Source organism: Pieris napi, chromosome 9 (assembly GCF_905475465.1).
Source record: "Pieris napi chromosome 9, ilPieNapi1.2, whole genome shotgun sequence".
Taxonomy (NCBI): domain Eukaryota; kingdom Metazoa; phylum Arthropoda; class Insecta; order Lepidoptera; family Pieridae; genus Pieris; species Pieris napi.
The window spans coordinates 4,915,513-4,937,779 of NC_062242.1; the positions used below are offsets into that span (position 1 = coordinate 4,915,513).

A 22,267-nucleotide genomic window follows, 5' to 3' on the forward strand; every position below is an offset into this window, starting at 1 on the left:
ATGCTTATAGATAGGTCAATGATGAATGGACATTTAACGTCATCTAAGGCAATATGCGATCCGCATAACCACAGATAAACTTCAATAATCTATTTCTATGGATTTAAATTTTATTACAGTGATAGTTAAGTTTGATCTATATTTTAATAAAAACTTTACGTTCATTATAATAAAAACACCATAAAACTTTTACCTAATCTTAATAAGCGTTTGCCAAATTTTATAATTTCATATAGTAACACTTGGCCTCAACCTTTCCGGGTTTCCGGCTGCCATTTTGCATTTCCGCTGTTCCCAAACGCCTTACGCCGCCATTTTAGTGTCAAGCGTTCACTGTATTTGATGTGCTTGCTGCGTATTTGTATTCTAATTATTATTAAATATTCTCCTTTTTATGTGATTAAATATCTTAACAATTTTCTGTAAACCGGTTTCATTGCTGCCTCGCAGGTTTTAGTAAAGGTATGTACTATTAATAACCATATATGTTAAATACATGATGAGACGCGATGGCGTCTATGATTTTCAATGCGTTTTAATTTTTAGCTTTAATGCAAGGCCAAGCTATGAATCACTTTGGACACAGAGGTTTTGGTGGCCCACCCCAACCCCAAAGACAAGGTGGACGTCGTGGAAACAGAGGTGGAGGCTTTCGAGGAAACTCTAGATTTGAACACAATCACAGAAATTCGACTCAACAAGGAGGTCAACGCCCTAACGAGGTATTTACGTGGCGGCTTTGGCTACTTACTCTCTTTTAATAACATTGTGGTGTATGGAGTCCATAGCGGCTAAATGGAAATAAATGAGGCCGCCATCTTGTCAACTATTTAATTGCATCTGAAAGCTTTGTTGGTACATTTTTATTTCAATTTTAATCTAGTCCAGAAACTGCCAAGAACTTAAAGCATATCAAAGCTCTCAAAATTTTTGATTCATAGGTATATGGTAAAATAAGTAACACTTTAATTTTGCTCACATTCTTCTCTTTACTTGCTATTTTAAAAACTAATTTACAGTAATCTAATTTTTAATGTTAACATATTTGGAGTTCTTGGATTTGAACTTGGATCTGACTTTTTGTTTTAAATGTATTCATGATATGTTCCAAACTAGTATGTAAGTAAGTTATAGTTATATTTAATTAAGTAAAGTTTTTAAGTTAGACATTAAAATTTTATTTTTACAGGTAAAGCCAGTAACTCAAGATAAGGCCCCACAGCAGCAGGCTACCCAACAAGCCCCAAAAGAAAAAGAGGTTATCAACCAGCAGCCAAATCAACAAAATCAAAAACCTAGTCCACAGCAGACTCCGCCAAAACCACAGGAACCGCAAACACCAAAAGTAAACCAGAATTCTGCCCTGAAGCAAGAGTCTAAAGATAATGTTGACAAGGCTACTCCTAATGAAACAAAACCTATCATCAATCACAACCAATCTAATTTCCAAAAGGTAATAATTATTTTCTTATACTTAGGGATTTTTTCATTTATATTAATTTAGTTTTTTTGTTTTTTTAGTTTTACAGAATAATAAATAACAATATTTTATTTCATGTTACAGAATGTTAATGGTAACTTTGGTGGCCCTGGGAAGCAAGGTGGTTGGAGTCAAGGTAACCAAGGTAACAAGCAAGGTAATTTGGGACAACAGCGTGGTCCCAGGGGAGATTTCAATAGAGGTCAGGGAGGACAAGGCCAAGGAGGACAAGGCCAAGGAGGCCAAGGCCAAGGAGGACAAAACCAAGGCCCACCTGGACAGGGCCCAGCTCGTAATCAACAGAGGACTAACAATTGGGCTGGGGGGCAGTTTGATGGAAAACCAGCACAAAGAGAGGTAATTAACTATAAAATTAATGAGTGGAAAAAATTTATGAATTGCAATGATATCTCAAGCAAATCTAGTAAAGTATATATTTTTAACTAGGTGGTTAGCTTAAGGTACATCTATTTTCATAGTTTTATAATTTGTTTATTTTTTAGGAACACATGTTGGCTAATAAGTTAAAGGACCTCGTGGGGCCCCTCCTCGAATTGCCAACCATTGAACAACCTGAAGTTAAGTTTAACGGAAGAAGTAGACTGTATATTGGTAATCTTTGCAATGATGTAACAGAAGAAGAACTTCTTAATCTCTTTAACCAGTTTGGAGAAACTGCAGAGTTGTTCTTAAATAAGGAAAAGAACTTTGGTTTCATTAAAATGGTATGTACATTTTTATGAGATGGTAAACATCTCATTATTTTCCCGCAACCTACTATACTGTATTAACACAGTGCTTTTGGCTTTTAGGATTACAGAGTTAATGCTGAGAAGGCAAAACGTGAATTAGATGGTAAAATGAAGAATGGAAGATCTATGAGAGTGCGGTTCGCTCCACACAACAGTGCCGTGCGAATTAAGAATTTACCGCCATTTGTCTCGAATGAACTCTTGTACAAGGCATTTGAAATTTTCGGAAAAATCGAAAGAGCATACGTGAGGGTGGATGAAAGAGGGAAAACATTGGGTGAAGGAATAGTGGAGTTCTCCCGAAAACCCAGTGCTCTCGCTGCCATCAGAAATTGCTCTGAACGATGCTTCTTTTTAACATCGTAAGTATTTTTTAAAGCAAAATAACGAATCGTAATATTTAGTACAAATATTTTTTTTTTTTTTTTTTTTTTTTTTAAATAATCATACAATCAGTCTTTGCGACTATAAGTAGATACGTTGAGAGCTTTTTGACGTGTTAGGCGCTACTCCCAGCGGAGCCTGCCTATTCTTATTTAAACTCAGTCTGTTGGGTTGTCCTGATCAAAAATGTCTCGCCGCTTTTTTAGTCGTCGAGTAGTTTCTGGTATAGTTAGCTGTCCTGCTAGCTGATTGGGGTGCTTTTGAAGTCTTAGTTTGTAGTTATACCCATGTGTGATTATTTCCTCTTTTACCATGGGCATATTAAGAAATTCATGGACTTCTGTAGTTTTGAGAAACCATGGGGTGTTTGATATTTGCTTGAGTATGTAATTTTGAGCTCTTTGTATTATTATTATATTTGAGGCACTAGCAGATCCCCAAAGCTGTATTCCGTATGTCCATATGGGTTTGAGAATGGTTTTGTACAAGAGCAACTTATTGTCAGTGGATAGTTTTGAATTTCGTCCCATTAGCCAGTAGAGACCCTTGTATTTGTGGTTAATTTCGTCTCGCTTTGTTTGAATATGTTTTTTCCAGGTGAGTCTGCGGTCTAAATGCATTCCTAAATATTTGACTGTGTTTTGATGTGGTAATTGGGTGCCATTTAGAGTGACAGGGGGGCAGTCTTCCTTTCGGAGCGTGAAAGTGACGTGCACCGATTTGGACACACTAACTGCAATTCTCCATTTGGCCAACCAGTCTTCTACCTTATTTAAGCCATTTTGTAGAATTTTAGAGGCTAGAATGGGACTTCTGTTGGAGGTAAGTAGAGCCGTGTCATCAGCGAAGGTGGCGATAGTAATCTCTGGGCTCTGTGGTAGGTCGTATGTATACAGTGTGTACAGGACGGGTCCGAGGACTGAGCCCTGTGGCACACCTGCGCAAATTTCGTAAAAACCGGATGTGCTGGCACCTTCTTTAACTTGGAATAGTCTGTTAGACAGGTACGATTGTAGAATCCTATAGAATGTGTGTGGCAATAAGGATTTTATTTTAAACAAAAGACCCTTATGCCACACTTTGTCAAAGGCTTGTTGTACGTCTAGAAATGCAGATGAGCAGTATTCTCTCCTCTCGAGGGAGTTTCTTATTTTTCTACATACTCTGTGGACTTGTTCTGTTGTTGCATGTTCTTGCCTAAAGCCAAACTGATGGTCTGGTATGATATGCTTTTCTTTTATTATGTCCAGCATTCTGTGTAGTAGCGATTTTTCAAATAATTTGGACATTATAGGCAGCAGACTAATGGGTCTATATGAAGTTATTTCGTGAATCGGTTTTCCAGGTTTGTGGATCATAGTGACTTGTGATACCTTCCATAAGTCTGGGTAGTACCCAGCTCTTAGGATTGCATTAAACAGCATTGTAAGGTACACTATCACTTTGCGTGGTGATTCTTCGAGGACCTTTTTGTCTATTAAGTCATAGCCCGGCGCTTTATTATTGTCCATAGATTTGATATTGCGATTAATTTCCCGTGGTCTCACTAGTTTTAATGGTAGATCAAGTTGCAGGTCTTGGTCAATTATTAGTTCGATATCCGATTCATCTACATTAGGCCTGGGGTCATTCGGTTTGAATACATGACTGAGATGATTGGCAAAAACTTCAGCTTTTTCTCGTTCCGTTCTAATCCACTGCCCGTTCTGCGTTCGTAGTGGTGGCTTTTGGTGTAGTGGTCGAGCTAGGTTTTTGCAGGCTCTCCAGAGCGAGTAATCGGTTGTTTTTGTTGATGTCAATCCTTCCAGGTGTTTACTCAAGGCTGCTTCGTTAGCTTCGGATATTAGGGATTTTAAATCACGTATCGCTTTATTAAGCGCCGTTTTGTCATATGTCAGTCTACTAGTGTGCCATATTCGACGTAGCCTTCGTTTTTCTAATATTTTTTGTCGTATGGTGTCCGAGTAGGTCTTACTCTGTGGCAGACGAGCAGTGATTTCGGGCGTGGACATCCAGCAGCTTTCTTGGATCACTTCGGTTAGTAAGCGAGTTGCGTGATCAATGTCTGCTTCACTTTTTAAGGCAATTTTTAGGTCTAGTCTGTCATGGACCAGTTCTCGATATGAGTTCCAATCAGTTCGTTTATTGTACAATTTAAGGCTGTGTTCTTTGCTCAAGGCAGTTATTCCAATAGTCAATATAACTGGAACATGGTTTGTACTCGAGTCTAAACAAGTTTGTATTTGGTAAGAAAGTCTAGACAGGCCTTTCATGACGAAAAAGTCTATGACGTCCGGAAGCCTGTTTGAGTCAGTCGGCCAGTTGGTCGGGTCCGTCGTTGAAATCACTGTCAGATTGTTGTTATCTATACTTTTCTTAAGCTCTCTGCCTCTTGTTGTCGTTAGCCTAGAGGCCCAATGAACATGCTTGGCATTCCAATCACCTCCTGCTATGAATCGCTGCCCCAGTGATATAAAAAGCTCTTCAAAATGTTCTTCTTTTATAGTGTGCTTGGGGGGGCAATAGATGGCGGATACATTAAACGTACCGTTTCTATCTATAACTGCAACCGTTGTAGCTTGTATGTAGGGTTTCTGAAACTGTGGTTGTTCATAATGTTTGATGTTTGATCTTATAATTATAGCTGCTCCTGCATGTGCAGTTCCGTCGGGATGGTTTGTAGCATAAATATTAAAATTACGTAATGTGACTCTGTTATTTTCTGTAAGGTGAGATTCAGACACTAATAATATGTCTATGTTGTGTGTGTGTAGTAGTACTTCTACTTCTTCTAGATTAGGCAATAGCCCATCTGGGTTCCAGATAGCTATCTTTAGGGAAGTCATTTGGACATTTTCGTGACTAATGTTGTAATTAAATTGATTAAAGTGCTCATTTGTTGTAAGATATGATCAAACTTTTCAGCTTGTTTGACTAACATTTCTTCAATTGTAGGTTTTGGTGTATTATAAGTATTCTGGTTAGATCCTATCACATCGGCGTAGCTTGATCGATAATTTCCGTGGTTAGGTATTTCTTTGTTCCTAGATAAGTGTTGTGGTTGTGATAGTGACTGGGAGTTTTTGTCACCAATAGGTTTATTATTTTCTAACTGTGGTAGTGTGTTCATCTCAGGTGCCATCTGTTTAGAGCTGCGTTGTCGTTCCGGATTATTATTATTTATCCTTGATGCGCGGGTATACTGCCTTTTAGATTTTCTCGATAGGATTTCTACATATACTTCACAGCCTTTAAAGTTCGCTGGATGGGCACCGAGGCACAAGGCGCATTTTGCTGGAGTACTTCGATCAGGCTTTGGACAGTCTGCTGTTCTATGTGCTTGCGCGCATTTCACGCAGCGATAGGGCCTCATACAGTAATTTTTAGAGTGACCATATTGCTGACATCTTTGGCATTGGACTATGGAGTTCCTTTTACGTGGTTCCTCTATAACGACCGATTGGTGGTTTATGTACTTTATACCTTTTATCTCTTTGTTGCTCGGACTTTGTTCTAGGGTTGCAAAAAATGTAGATGTAGGTTTCTTTTCAGGTCCATACTTTGCATTTATTATTTCTCCTATCACTACGTTTCCCGTGTCTTCCAGTGCTTCTTTTATTTTAAGGATAGGAGTTGAATAATGTAGGTTTTTGATAACCACTCTATACGGTTTTTTGTCTTTCCTGTTAAATGTATGTCCGATCAGTCTTTTTTCACGGATAAGGTCTATTATGTTTTTGTAAACCTCCACGTTGGCGCAATTTATGCGCAGCTGGTTTTGGTTTATTATTTTGTAGACGAAGTCGGTTTTGTTTACGGCACACTCCAGGAGTTCGGTAAGTTTGGCTAGGTCTTCAATACCATATAGGATTATAGGCGGAGGTTTAGATATCTTTTTAGTTTGTTCTACATCATTATTTGCTTCCTGATCTACTGGAAGGGCGCTGAATTGATTGGAAACTGGTATCCTATCTGGAGATGGTGAGGAAACTTTTTTCCTTTTGGCGTTCCTTAGTGTCGGTGCTCTCTGCCAGTTAGGAGGATTCTGTTTGTCTATGTAAATGTCTTTAGAATTTGTCTGCACTCTATTCAATAGAGCTGTCGGGCTTTGGATGTTAACATCTGCTACTGAACTTAGAGATGAGCTTCTTGGTCGAGCCAGAAATAGGCTAGGATGAAAGGCTTGCTGAACTAGCTTTTTATCCTTCACATTAGGACCAGTAGCATTAACTGGTAAGGGGGCCTGGGTTCCCACCCTCTTACAGGTTTCTTCTGCGAGTGTATCTTTGTTTAGCAAAACTTTGTCCCCCCCAGAATACGTGGGACAGCCTGAGCAAGGCTCAGAGAGGGATTCTCCGGCTACACCGGTACCCTCCTGGGGTATACTGTTTTTAGGTTTTGCTTCCATTTTTTTTTTGTGATTTTCTGTCAGGGTTGTCTTCCCTTAGTCAGTTGGTTCGGTTAAGGCGCCGAAGACTCGCCTTCGTTCTTCATACTTTGCTACTGCGATCTCGAGGTATTTGCGAATGGAGCTCGTAGCAGATCACAGCATTGCCCGGAGGAGACGGCCCACAAGGCAGAACTAGTGTGGGCCCATCTATGTACCACTGCGATAGTACAGAGATGGCGTGGACGTGTATGAAGAACTTTCAGTGCGCGCCTGATAGCCTAGCTCCATTGCCTAGGCGTGCGCTTCGGTATGCTTAGCTTTTTATAGGAGCATATTCCCTGACATAGATTATGCCCCACTAAGACCAACACCGACCCCCCCCAAACAAATATAACATGAAATTTGTATATGGTTTTTGTAAATCCTAATCTTTTACAGATCATTGCGGCCGGTCATAGTTGAAAACTTGGAAGAACCTGATGAGTTTGATGGTTTTCCAGAAAAGAATATTTCTAAAAAACATCCAGAATATTTAAAAGCCAGAGAGGTACATTTTTCCTTAATTTTCATAACATAAAATTTATTATTTTATAAAAAAAGAAATTTTAACTATTTTTGTTATATTCTATTGTATTTATAAAATAATGGAGTTTTATATTCACTACTACTATATTATAGAACATAGTTTTCTCTATACATACTTAGATTGCATATTATGTTATGTTAAAGAGAAATTTTTTGTGTATTGTGAAGTTGTATAAATTGTATTAGTTTTAAGACCTATTTTCTTGTGTAAGGTCGGTCCAAGATTTGCTGAAGCTGGAAGCTTTGAACATGAGTATGGAACAAGATGGAAGCAGTTACATGAGCTCCATCGCCAGAAAGAGGAAGCCCTCAAGAAAGAGCTCGCTGCTGAAGAGGAGAAACTGGAGGCACAGATGGAATTTGCCAAGTAAGTTATTTTAGCTGTTTGTTATCACGTCCCATTATAGAAAATTTTAATGTTTTAATATTTCTGTGCACTTCTCCATCTCATGATAACTCGAATGTGTGGAAATTCAATTGTCTTTAGCATTCTACTGTCTTTTTGTGTTTTAATAACTTTCTAACTAAACTTTCTCAAATTTAGAAGTTTATATTTTTTTATGTTCCCTTTAGCCTATATTACATACATACATAACAAGTATAGTAAAATATTTTTTTCTATAATACTGGCGCGTTTTAATGTTCCTTCTCAATCGGGATTCTCATGATAATATGCGAATACAATATGTAGATACGAGCACGAGACGGAACTTCTCCGTGAGCAGCTCCGTCAGCGTGAGCAAGACAGGGAGCGGCAGAAGCGCAGCTGGGAGATGGCGGAGAGGGCGGCGGACGAGCGCCGAGAGACAGAGAGGATGCAGCTCATGAGGCACGAGGAGGAGCTCTCGCAGCGCATGCGCCTGCAAGACGACGAGCTGCGGCGCAGACAACAGGAGAACACTCTATTTGTGCAGGTTGGATTTTCTTGCGGTTTCTACACATTTTTAATTAGGGAGCGTTCAAGTATTACGTAACGTATTTTGGGAGGGGGGGGGGTCCATTTGTAAAACGTTACGATGCGGGGCGGGGATTGAATTACGCGTTATTGTTAATATTTTTTCGACTTACACCACATAATAGTAACTAAAGAGTCACTAGGTGGTCACGAAACGTTTTACTGTACTTGGGGACTGAATAACGTTACGGCGAGTTACAATTGGGGGGGGGGGGGGGGGGGGGGTCAATAATCTTGAAAAATTGCGTTACGTAATACTTCGCTCTACTAGAACGCTCCCTTACTCAAAACTTAATTATAGACCCTAGAAATTATGGGAAAACTCGTAATCTAGAAAATAAGTAAATTATCTATTTATTTACATTGACACGCTTTTAATAACCCAGTTTCACACTAGGAAACTCATACTGCAGAAACACACTAACTATACTACACTTCACAATAGACTACACCCCTATAGACAAATACCAAAAAGTAAACAAGTTTTAGAAAATCAATGAAACAGACATCACAAATCTTTACCGCTGGGGTAAAGCTTGTAAAAAGCCCGTAGAACTGAAAGCTCACCTAATTAATCACAGAATTAATATTGCTTTGATAGGAGACATTTTTAAAACATTTTCAGGTCTAATATATACAAACTTGTTACAGGCTCAAAGACTGAACTCAATGCTTGATCGTCAAGAACAGGGCATGTTTGACAATCAGCAACCAATGGTAAGTACCTAGTTATTTAAAATTCCAAACTGATTTCATAATTTAATGTTCTCTATACATAAAGGATTATTTAGTAAATTTGACAGAACGGCCTGAATACGTGACATTACCTAGGCAATTTTACTGAAATTTAGCTTTATTAATAATAGCTAAATTGAACTTCTTGTTTTTTATTTAGTTATGACATATAAGCAATATAGAATAAGTAGAGACTACTACCTTTAAAATAAAGCTAATCGATATCTTATAAAACTTACAACATTTATATTGAATCTGTTCACAAAAATATCCTATAAATAAAAAATAATATACCTAACATACATTTTATACGTAAACGATGTTTTAAAGAACACTAGTAGATTGTGGAAGGCTTAAATCTGTACTTATTTAATACTGAACTTTCTGATATCACGTTTCTTACTATATTTTTCTCTACATGAGATATAATAATAATTGGTTATATGATGACGGATAGTACATACACTAGTACACAACTACTAATACTTTCTGCACGTATCTTCAACACGTATTATAAAGAAAGAATTTTTAACAAATAACGGTAAAACTATAAAAATGTGAAATAAAAAAGTGTCTCGTCGGAAACTCTAAAAGATATTATATATCTCATATAATATATTCCATCTCTACTGACTATCGACGTTAACGATTCACGTCGTAGTGAATTATTCAACCATTATCGCGGTACGTTTATTTAGCAAACTATAATATCCTTTTTTCATTCGATTTGGTTCTTAACTTAATTGAACAAGATGTTACCTTGTCTTGTTTATAACATTTACCTGATTTTGATATAATCTTTAACACAGTAAATGACTAAGTTTGATTATTGTCAATATTATTTTATTCAAGTTCCGCAGTGCGAAGCAATATTTTGAAGAAACAGTCCTCAAAGGTCTTGTGTTGCTGAGTTGCCATTGTTATTTACTCACTTGGCTCTGGTCTATCTATACAATATCGTGTTACGGATAAATACTGAAAACCTCTAATGAACGGTGATTGACACCATTTTTATAAATTTACTTTATTAAGGAGATCTTTTATAAAAAAATCGAATGCACCTGAAATTGCGCTTCTGATAGATAAAGACAAAAAATGTTTAATGAGATACTAGTCATCATATAGTTCTGCTTATTTTTAGTTATCTGCGCAAAGGCCATGGCTTGAATTCTGTATTATACTACATGTATAGTGTTTCACCGAAATACTTTTTGCACGTGCTGTACCTGTACAGCATATCAAATTTATCTACCAAAAATACTATCAATTTCGTGATATACTTATTTTCTTAAGGACTGATTACGAAAGTATGTTAATTACACCTTAATGTTGATCTTATTAACTCTAGAAATCGATGTAAAAATTATCTTTCTACCATTCAGATTCAGTCTCCTTGATTCGATATAATAAATAATAATATTAAACAATAGTGAATCATCTTAAGATTAGATATGCAAATATGTTTATTCTGGTATACCAATATGTGAATTTAACACTGAAATTTAAGCCTTCTTATTTATCGAAATAGTGATCTTTTAAAAATGTTGTTTATCGTATAAAATACTACTTTTAAAAATGGGCCGAAACCATGACTTGTTATTTTTTGCGTCAAATTTTCGCGTCCAATAATATAAATGATGATGTTATACTAATCTATTAAGTGTTTATCTGTATAACAATCAGATTTTAATAGACAAACAGTATTTTAATAGAATTACATAAGGAATTTTCAATATGATCCGGTGGGTGTTAACAGATACCGACCTCTTTCGGGATTTCTTATGAATAATTATTTTTTTAAATTTTCTCATGGGGTAATGAATTGTAGTTTACATACATAGGGCACGTCGCTTACTGATATATGTATTCTAAATCGAGAAATAAAAAATTAACTCGACCTCGAAACGACAGAAAAGATATGCCAAAACTACTAATTTGCTTTAGATTTTGTTAAAAATCGAGGCGAAAATAGTCGACGATAATGATAAAGCAAGCAATTGTAACAAATAATCTAGACAGGTGGAGTTGTTAATGCCGTGTATTAGTTTTGTAAATTTTATTTTTAAACTTGAATTTTGATCTTAGACACTTAGAATTTCCACTTTTGTGATTGCTCACTTTAGGACGGAGGCTTCAGAGACCAGTTCGACATGCCACGTGGAGGTTTTGACGACATGCCGCAGAACCGAGTTTGGGAAGGACGCCCAATGGACGATTACCCAAACAAACGTCGTCGTTTCTAAATATTCTAATGACGTCGCGAACTTCGTGATGCGCGTATTTAGAGGAAGTTTTGGTTAGGGACTAACTTCAAAGGGCTCTGCTATTAATACGAATTTATCCGTATTCAGCAATGTTACTTAATGCGTTCCCGTATTTTTCACTAACCGAATACTTCATTGGAATAATTCGAAATGTGCGTTGCGATCAATTAGACGTAATCATGACTATTTTCATATTATACACTAAATCTTAAATATTAGTTAAAATAAGTGATGTTTAGAAAAAAAATGGTTTATGTTTACCCGACATAAACACCTAATGAGTACGATTGTACTTTCCATAGATATTTATAAGTATAGGTCACTTTTAACTTACAGTAACTTATAGTAACAGGCGATTTTATTCTCAATGTGTTATACTTAAAATTTTAATTTATATTTAAAGTTAATTTATATATAATAACTAGTTTCTCTTCGTCTCCGACTATAACATATAAATAAATTTGTAATGTTTAAACGCAATTGAATAGGTACATAATTACTTTTGCACTAATATAGTAGTTATTTAGGTTCAATTTAGGTGTATAATAGACATAAGAAAATTTTAAATTTCTATTATTAAATTATGCTCGAGCATGAATTGCTTTAAAAAAAGCCGTGAAAGAATATAATTGTAAAAATAAAAGTTACAATGATACTTTGCGTATATATTTACAGTGCGTAGTGCAATTAGAATGTCATTTTCTCTTGAAAATTTCTAAAATAAAATAGCTTTTTGTAATACACATGTTCCTTCTTTGATTTTTTCCTGAACTAGTTCTTTTCTATAATATTTTTTTCAATTCTTTGAATAGTCAATAAATTCATTTGTAATATATCAATAAATTTGTATTAGATAAAATTATTATTATATTTTATTAATTTATACTATTCCCGAAATTTTTTAGCGAATTTTTACACATTAAGTGTAATGTTATGCAAATAAATGATACTAGTTCTTTTAGACATCCTAGATGTCAAAAATAATTTGCCGTATTTAAAATGTCCAAAAAAGGCTATAGCAACTTGTGGACCCGTTAAAAATCGTTAGTTCACATATTCATTTATTTAGATTTAATTCACAAGATAACATAAACAATAATATACCAGACAGAAATTAACTTTTATTATAAATATCAGAAATGTCTCGAACGAAGCCCATTTACCACGTTCTCACACCATCGCAATTGCTATTGATTGATATATAGGTATTATTTATGCTGTGATGATTGACGTGATAACATTGTTGTGGTACCTATCAAAGTATCACACTGAACTAATTATATCCATGTTTACAACGCTACGTACAAAAATTGCTGGGTGCTAATACCATGATCAGTGGAAAAAAAATGTACATACAGTTGTCAACAATGTACATACAATGTCACGTCCCTCGATTTAACGGCAACCGCCCTAAAGCGTCGAAATCACTCGGCTTTGCTTGGTTTAGCTTGTCTTCATACAATGATACACTCTACATAGGAGTACGTTCTTTTGTCGCTTTATTGTGTTGTTAGTCCGTAATAAACTCGACTGTTGGTATTATACGTAGGAAACTTTTTAAGAAATCTGTTCTTTGGTTTACAAATTGGGATTGTGCTTGCACGTGCACGTCACGAAGATGCCTCAATGGTAGGGGAGCCCACGATGCTAAATGGGGATTTACTCGAGCGTCGTAGAGACCTATTGGGATGCAAAGCTTAGATAATAAGAAGAAAAAAATGTTATATGATATATACCTTTTCATCGGTGGGGGAAGCGGATATAGATTGTTAAATATGTAAAAAAAAACTGTTGCATGGACATCCTCGAGCGCGTCAGATATTGATAGCATCAATGCCCTACGTATTTTTAATAATGTACGTATGTTAATCTGATCGTTTGCATGATGCGGGTGGTTGTATTTAAGGGTTGAAAATGAAAAAAAAATAAAAATTATCGAGCGCGTCAGATTTTCTAAGGGAGTGTTAAGTGAACCAAAAAAAAAGCTCTCATTCACTAATCTGACGATTTCGATGGGACGCAAACCCACGGCCATTTTCATAATTTGCAAAAAAAAAAAATCGCAATTTTGAAATACTCAAGCGCGTCAGATTAAGATATATGTGGTTCATCTTTATGTTCTAAACGTACTGTCTCATAATCTGACGATTATCTAGAGGGATTCGCCTGATCTGACAAAAATTTTTTTAAAAAACGGTTCACCTAAACGGCCATCACTGCAACTTCCCGCTAATTCCATTCCTGGGCGCTTAAAATTGATATTTTGAGCTCGCTGAGTTCAAAGAAATCACATTTCTATGCATTTGAGCTCTCCCAGCTCGAAAGTCTGATAGAAGTTTCATAGAACACTATTTTTGGAATTTTCAAACCGCAATAACTTTTGAATGGATCAAGCAATTTTCACGCGGTTGGCGGCATTCGACGCAGTTTTATCATCCTCATAAGTAATTTTAATTGATCGAACCACAAATTTCGGAGTAATCCCGAAAAAATTTCGGGTTTCTTTCGTTCACGATATCTCTCGAACGAATCAACCGCTTTTGACCAGCTTGGTGGCGATCGACGTGGTTTTTCAAGCTCAAAGGCGGATTAGTTTTTGAAGTTGATCGATAAAGAAACCACTTTAAAAAAAAATATTTCTTATTTTTTTAAGATTTTTCAAAATTTCTCAAAATCTATCGGTCCGAATCGGTTCAAATTCACAGGAAATGTAATTTTGAGGGAAATATTTAGAACGCCGTTTAGTAGATTCCGATCGGTTTAAGGAAATGTAGGCATCACGCAGCTGCACGCATTTAAGTTTATCGACGAATTTTTGTTATTTCGGCTTGCGGAAATCGTCAGATTATATATTTTTCATTATTCTTGAATTATTTCCTTCAAAATAAAAAAAAAATTAGCTACGCTCGAGAATGTCGAGATGACGTTTTTTTTTTACAACTTTGTTGCCCTTCCCTTTTTTCCGTCACTCTCAAATTGTCAGATTAGTGGAATATACACTTTTTAGGATGTAATTAACTCACCCTACCTTAATCTGACGCGCTCGGGAATTTCTGATGGTCAATTTTTTTTTACTAATCTGATCCTGTCTCCTTCACGGGCGGCCTTATATATGGGCCTCATATTTTGTGGAGGTACTTAACCGGGTACAAGGTATCCCCCTATATATTAATCTGCCGCGCTTTAGTAAATCCCGAAATCCCCTCTTGGGCTCCCCTACCACAATATCGTAAGATATTAATTAAATAAGTAAAAATACAACAAAATTACTGGTGCAGCAAAAGACGTCTGACGTCAGACTATACGCAATAGCGTTCAAATAAGAATGGTTTTTATGTTATTACTTACTAACACTAGTTTGAAATAAACTTTTTATTTACAGATTTTACTTCTTTCAACTTAACGACAACTCTTTATAACGTCAAATTATGCACAGTCCCTTGAGTTTCGTTATATAGAGTTTACACTGTTATATATTTTAGAGAATAGCACGGTAGCAGCACATTACTACCTACAATTTTATCATTATTACTTGCTAAATACATCGGCATTACCAAACTAGAAGTGCATGTTTTAATATAAGGAATCCTTTTAAACATAATGTTATAAAAATATATATATATGTAGTTAACACATAACTAGTACTCTACTAAATTATTTAATATGTTACATCAATTAATACACAGTATAATTTTAAAGGAACTTACACGACGCCGCAGTGTAAGAAGACTAAGAGAAACATAAATGGTTTCCTTTACACTGAAATTTTGGTCCTTCTAAGGGCATTCATAATATTCGTGAAATGCTTAATGTTGTAACCAACATTTTATATTACAGTATTATATACTGTAATATAAAATATAAATAAGAGCAGAGTTGGCTTAGTGGCTAGGCTCGCGTTGGAAATTCCAATATAACGTAATTCCAACTTGGAATTACGATTGTACACCAATGGATTTTTATTATACGGCACTGCTCAGTACGGTAAAGGAAAACGTGGTATGCCTTGGACCAAAATTTTACTGCGTGTGTCAAGTATATAGAAGAATTCTATCTATTTGTCAGGATGTTTTATAAAGATAAAGATGAATACTCTCCAAGTCAAACAGTTATCATCATTAGTCATCTTGAATTTTTTTTATCTTTAATTCATCATTTCGATCGCGAGGGATAAATAATTATCCCTCGCGATCGAAATGAAGAATTAATAATAATATTAACAATCAAGTAAGTCATTTGGTGTGAGTCAACATTGCTAGAAGAATGTAATTAAAAAAATGATACCTAGATTATTATTTATAGAAAAGTGTTTTTACTCTGATGTTGAGGGAATCCGTTGATTGAAATCTAAATAGCGCGATGTACATCAGCGTCTCAGCGTGGTATAACTTTTAAAACATTTCATGTCATTAAAAAATGTTTGTATTAGAATTCTGTTGTGGTCTTTTACAGAAGAATATTTTTTATTTATTTTACACTAGGTACTCTCCAAATGGGTAAGTATGTTCGAATTATGATAACATATGTTTGAATTATTTAATAATTTTCAATATATTTTATAACTAACTTTCTGTAGTTACAAGTACCAATAATAACTATAGTATATATAGACTAAACAAATGTGTGAAAGCAAACTGACTGGATCAATGACAATTTTGGAAATATGGTTTCTATACAGAGTATTTAGATCAGTCTTATTTAATTTTGTTTCGAATTTTAGTATCATGTGCGTAATATTATATCAATTTAATTGTCTTCAACATTTGAACTGTTTAATATTAAATGCCTAAATTTCTAGCATCAAACATTAGAATTAGTCAGAATGGCGAGCATATTATAAGTGCGAATACTCCATAATCAATCAGCTTTTATAAATATCTCAAAATACCTATTAATTATAGATCAGTTGCTATTTATTATTTATCGTTGAAAGCATTGTACTTAATGCTATTTTAATATTTAACTAACCATGCTTATAACATAACTTACCTAGAATAAGACCGTAGTTTATTCGTTATCACGCAAGGCGAAGAAGAACGAAATAACAGGTGTAAATCGTCTGAAGTTACCGACATTAAAAAAAAAAGCATTTTTGTCGTTAAAACCCTTGGAGGATTTTTAACGTACTCCCAAAAACTTGAAAGTAGCGACGTGTATTTTGATTAATTACCTGACCACATTTACTTGTTGCAGATTTTATAACGTCGGCTTTGTATCTATCGGCCAAAAAATTATTCAGTTATGATTTGTATATATTTTTTTACTATATGAAAATTAATCTTGGTTAAAGTTTGGAAACATAACAATCATTACATCATTCATCATCATTACATTATCGCAAGGTTATTTTATTATACGTAATCTTTTATGGTTGTCACTTAAAAATTACGTTTAAGCTATATGTTATGAGAAGAACAGACCAAGAATATCCAGAAATTAACTTATTCCGTTGTTTATGCTTTCTCTTTCTACATACTTCCTTACTACATTTTATTAAAAAAACGTTTCTGTGAATTACTTGGTTTATGAAGCTTTGACTTTGAATTTAGTTCACTAATTTTGTCCTTGTTACAACTATCACAATTAACCATGACAAGGCAACATTATGTAATTCTTTAAATTTATTTTGGACACATTCCTGGGAGCCAGCTCGCTTCTACAGTACATATCGAAATAATTCCAGATGCATTGTACTTAAGAATGCTATAATTGATAAGTTTTGTTGTATCTGTATAAGATGATATTATTTTCTGCGTCAGCAAATCATCCATTCTATGTGGGCACTGTAGAGTTTACAATTGTAATTTATGTTAATTTTATCATTATATTTATTTTTATTTATCATAAGATTATTGGTAATTAACCAATGAACTACACTCGAGATGGCATTATTTTATTGTGAAGCTCTCTCACAGGAACTGGAAGATCATTTATATGAATAAAGAATAATAATAGCCCGAGTATGGGGTCTTGAGGAACGACGATACTACAGACTATTCCTGTCTGGTACAACTTTAAGGTTTACCAGACAGGAATCGTCAATTTACATTTACTTTTTTAAATTATACCGTCCAGATGTGAGTCAATTCGTTTAAATAAATGGTTTATTGTCATTGTTACAATGCTAAAGATTTTACAAGGATTTGGAGGTGAACACAGTCCCTATCAATGGTGGAGCGACATGGAGTAAAACCATACTGCTAAATGTGAATTAGCTTATAAAACTAGCAAAAGATTTTTTAAAAGTTTTATTTAACACTGGCTGCACAGAGGTGTTGACCGTATAACAGGTTTTTGTACACATTGTTGGACTTGCCACTTCTGAGATGGGATGCGTTAAGGTAACGACACTTTGCATCACTTTACTGTGTTTAGGGACTGTCCATTAATCACGTGAGGTTCGAAAGGGGTTCGGCAAAAATCACGAAATATCACAAGGTGGAGGGGGGTATAGTAAGATAACACGCGTACTTATTTTTCCGTCAAACGCGTGACTTCTAAACCGAAAAGCGGTTTAGAAAAACGATCGATCAGTAGATCGAGAGAGATTCTCTGCGTAGTGCGCGTGATGACGCCGAGTGGCTTGATGAAACCGACGTTGATCTTCAACAAAGTACAGTGCCAATAACTGACTTGCAAGATGCTTATCCAGTTGTTAGTATTGAAGAAAGTCTTGTTAATCCTCGGCAATGTACATTAAATATGTTCATGTACAATATATTATGTTTTTCGCATGATTACACCATTCATTTAATATTATTTTTATTACAGTCAAAAACAAGCTGCAACCTTTGTCCTTAATTTTCTAGAATAGGATTAGATTATATTTTATACCAGTACTTAAAAATAATATTATAAAAAAAATTAAGATTCTTTGTAGGTACTAAAAAATACACGTGATTTTTGGTGGGGGGTAGTCTCAAACCTCACCACATATCACCATGGGGGAGGGAGGGGTTAAAAAATAAAAAAACAATAAAAACCGTGATTAATGGACAGCCCCTTAGGCAATTTATTTAAAACGCAGCGACTTGGTTTGTACGCAACACAACATGGCAAATGAGTACATATAAGATGTTTCCATACATTCAAGTAGCCATGTGAAAAGCTGAATTTTGATAATATCATTTATATTAAGTATACGTACTACGTACCTCAGAACTTTAAAAAAGACGTCGATTGATGAACATGATCATACGACAGGCGACAGACAAAACTTAGATGAATTCTTTTTTGCCGGGGTTTTCTTTATAATTATTGAGAAATAAATAACATTAATATTGATATTATTACTATAAAACCACATAAGGCTATTAAAAGCATTCAGTTTTTTCTAAAAGAATACACTGGAATAGTAAATTGAAATGAACTTTGCAGCCGCAACTAGAAATCAGTATGGCAGTAGGCTACAATATCTTTTCAATCAACGTAGACTTAACTTGTTCCTTATAAACTACCAGTCGCAGATTTCTTTGTATTCTTCCTTCACTGTAAACGAACTCGTCATATGTTTGGGAGACCTTTGGCGATTAACATGTGAAACTCCAGGGAATTCAAACCTGTTGGCTATAGCGCAATGAACTAATAACTATTTCCACAGAAACATTTTTGAACGGTTTTCCCATAAATTATCTAGGATAGTTATAATATTGCACATTCTGGTATTATTCTCATTCCCAAATAGTTTTATCTCTAGTGTATTCTGGTTATTAATTTCTATATAAAAAACCATGAATTCAATACACTAAATAAAAATTAATTACTAGCTAAAACTGATTATTTGTTCCTGCTTAACGAACCAGAAACAAAATCCAAATAGTTCCTCCTCCTTGACTTCTATAAAACAAAGTAAACGTAAGTGTTCGATCATGTTAGGTGATGTTTATTGATCTTTCCATATAATCATATATTAAGTTTGAATGCTTCAATCAAATTCAAGATAAAATACTACCCCTCGAATGTTTTCGGCCTTTCTAGCTATTATTTTTACCATCTACATTATCTAGAGGAGATCAGGAAGAAAGTTTAACTGGAAGAGACTTGACCTGCAGCTAAACAGTTATGCCGTTCCCGTTTCTTATATCTACACAGACGCATATTATATTAATTATAAGCGGTAAGTTAATTAAGCGACGCTCATTGCCATAATGTGATATAATTTTTTGACCTCAACAACAACAATAAATTACATACGAAATGTTATTAACCAACTCTTTATGCAATGGTATTGGACTACAATTTTTTTTTCTACGTTGGAATGTTATATATCACAAAACGCTACGTTTCTTTGAAGGCTCATCAAGTTCAATTCAACCAGATCTTTTATTATAATATACTGCTTAAATTAATGCTACATCTGCAAATATTAATCTTTATGACACTAATATATCTATTACAGTCAAAAGGATTGTCTGGAAAGTCTTCAAATTAGTACACCTTAGTATTAATGTAAACAAAACCATTTGGTTTAAAAAAACCTTGGAATATTTTTGCATATTATGGCAACTATTTTAAGTAATGGATTAATACCTGAGAAATTTTTTCCTTACTACGTGAATTTAAGTTGTTACTGATAACCTGATTGACATTTATTTTTATTATCGTAAATGAAAACTAAAATAATTTCTGAAACTATTTGGATGCCAGATGGAGCATGGCAGTCTTGACACGGGATTTCCTTAATTTCCAATAAATTTAAACCTAGATCCGATTGAATACATCATTGGGTTTTATTTTTTGTGCGTACAGCTGAGTTATCGATTTATAGAATCGATTACTTAAGTTGGAAAACTATTAAATAGTCAAATTATCTTTCTTGGATCTCTCACTTATATATCTACATTGATAACTTATAATTTATACAAAATATTGTTATTTTTAAATTAAAAGTTTTTTTCATTTAACAATAAAAGTATATTCTAGGTTTTATAATAATTTTGTTTGTTTTTCAGGTGTCCGTATTTAGCTAGAGAAAAAGTTGGGACTGTTTTAAAGGTAAATTTAAATTAAGAGGTTATATTGCCGCTTTAAACTAACTGAAAACATTAAAATCGTAACAATGAATTTGTGTTCATTTCTAAATTAGCTAGCACCGTTAAAAACTAAAACGGTAAATCATTGTACGAATGCTTTTATAATAATGACGTCTAATTTAAATTATAAAGTTATTTTTAATATTGTCTTGACGTTGGCCTGGAAATAAAAATTTCGTGTATTATATAAAGAATGTCGTAATATAAGGGATTTTTTGACAAAGCCACTCAAATAATTGTCTTTTTTTAGAAGGCGTAAATCGCAGCTCGTCGTGCTATTTCGGTTACATCTTTGTATCTACATTGACAAAAGTAAGTATAACGCAAATTATATTATATAAGAATTTGTGTACACTTTTATGATGAATACTTTTTCATTTTGTCTTCTTTTCCCGTCGGAAATATAATGACGTACAAACCAATATTCTGAATACGAAACAGCTATATTGCATATATCAAGGTAATATGAAGTTTAGTTTTCTATATTTATATGTATTATACATATGTTAAAGAATTGTATTTATGAAGCACTTACATAGGTAGTTAATGGAACGTCCATTAATAACCTCTCGTTTTTTGAGTTCTTGTTAAGTATCTTCAATAAAAGTTGTTCAAAGGTCGGATTACAAGCAATTTATAAAGCTGTTTATTATTTTAAAAGAAATCCTTGTAGGAACGATTCACAATTTTTAAGGATAATTTATCTTTTACAGGTGCGTCTGGATTTCGTTGGAGGAAAACAAATTGCGCTTGTGCTGCCGAGTTACTGAAAAATACATTTCTTATTTAAAACAATGTGCTCCATATAACGTGTAGATGTATCCTCAAATCATAAAATATAAATAAGACTTAATAATCGTTTTTACGTAAAAATTTTCAAGATTTTCCACATTAATAGTGCAATTCCTTCGATTAGTTTTCTAAGAACGCTAAGAAACAGTATATTGTTACCAAACAATAATGTTTGTAGTATCTAAGCACTTTGTCGATTTATTGCTATAGCTTTTTCTTTAATATTAAACAATCACAAACTCAATGAGTAGAAACCTTACGCAGACGCTAGCCAACATTGTCTACATTCAAATAAGTATTTTATGGTAAGTAAAATAAAGTATTTTTTTATGTATCTTGCCTGAAGAATTGAGGATTGAAATCAGGGACCAAAAATTAACATTTAGAATTCTTAAATTATTTTACTTTACGTTGTTAGGACCGAGTAACTTTTCTTATTGTTTCTTAAAGAATATTTTGAAAATATATATGGATTTAACTAACGGCTACCTGGCCGTCTTAACATGATGATTCTTACTTTTTTTGTCTTCTTTTCCCGACTGAAATATAATGACGTCATTGAATTATATCTGACATTGATACAAAGGCACCGTCGTAATTTGGCTTTAATATGAAATATTAATGCTCTTTTTTGGTTTCAGGTAAACAGCGCAGAAAATATTAAAAAGCAACTGTCTAGTCTAGGCTTTTATAATTAATTTTTTCAATTTGTTAATCATTTTTCACATTGGAATTTACTGTTTAAATACCAGATCTTTCGTTAATTAGTTCCTACGTATCGAATATTTGTATAGTAAGTTTATATAAGTATAATAAAGTTTTATTAAATTATTTGCCTTTATTTATTTGACTTTTATCTATAAGATTAAAAAGCGACGTAGCATTGCATCAAAAATTT

General features: G+C 34.2%; 1 protein-coding gene across 2 annotated transcripts; it reads left to right on the plus strand.

The window, feature by feature from the left end:
• The first annotated feature begins 304 nt into the window (after window positions 1–304).
• LOC125052353 (hrp65 protein-like) lies at window positions 305–22,200 on the plus strand. 2 transcript variants are annotated; one of them, XR_007117439.1, is made up of 14 exons: window positions 305–462; window positions 547–722; window positions 1,190–1,453; window positions 1,565–1,837; window positions 1,984–2,205; window positions 2,293–2,594; window positions 7,445–7,553; window positions 7,804–7,958; window positions 8,283–8,505; window positions 9,198–9,263; window positions 20,497–20,539; window positions 20,828–20,889; window positions 21,291–21,674; window positions 22,011–22,200. XR_007117439.1 is itself a non-coding variant. In XM_047653143.1 (11 exons), the coding sequence occupies exons 2-11, from the start codon at window positions 552–554 to the stop codon at window positions 11,522–11,524; spliced, it is 1,905 nt and encodes a 634-aa protein (XP_047509099.1). In that variant the 5' UTR covers window positions 305–462; window positions 547–551; the 3' UTR covers window positions 11,525–12,407. The 2 variants fall into 2 exon arrangements, 1 of the variants encoding a protein (XP_047509099.1); XM_047653143.1 differs by lacking the exons at window positions 20,497–20,539; window positions 20,828–20,889; window positions 21,291–21,674; window positions 22,011–22,200 and adding an exon at window positions 11,405–12,407.
• The last annotated feature ends 67 nt before the right edge of the window (window positions 22,201–22,267 follow it).

Coding starts and splice junctions, on each gene's coding strand:
- LOC125052353 (XM_047653143.1), top strand. CDS start 552: ATGCAAGGCCAAGCTATGAATCACTTTGGACACAGAGGTTTTGGTGGC. Junction 723..1,189: donor GAGGTCAACGCCCTAACGAG/GTATTTACGTGG, acceptor TTATTTTTACAG/GTAAAGCCAGTAACTCAAGA. Junction 7,959..8,282: donor GCACAGATGGAATTTGCCAA/GTAAGTTATTTT, acceptor TACAATATGTAG/ATACGAGCACGAGACGGAAC.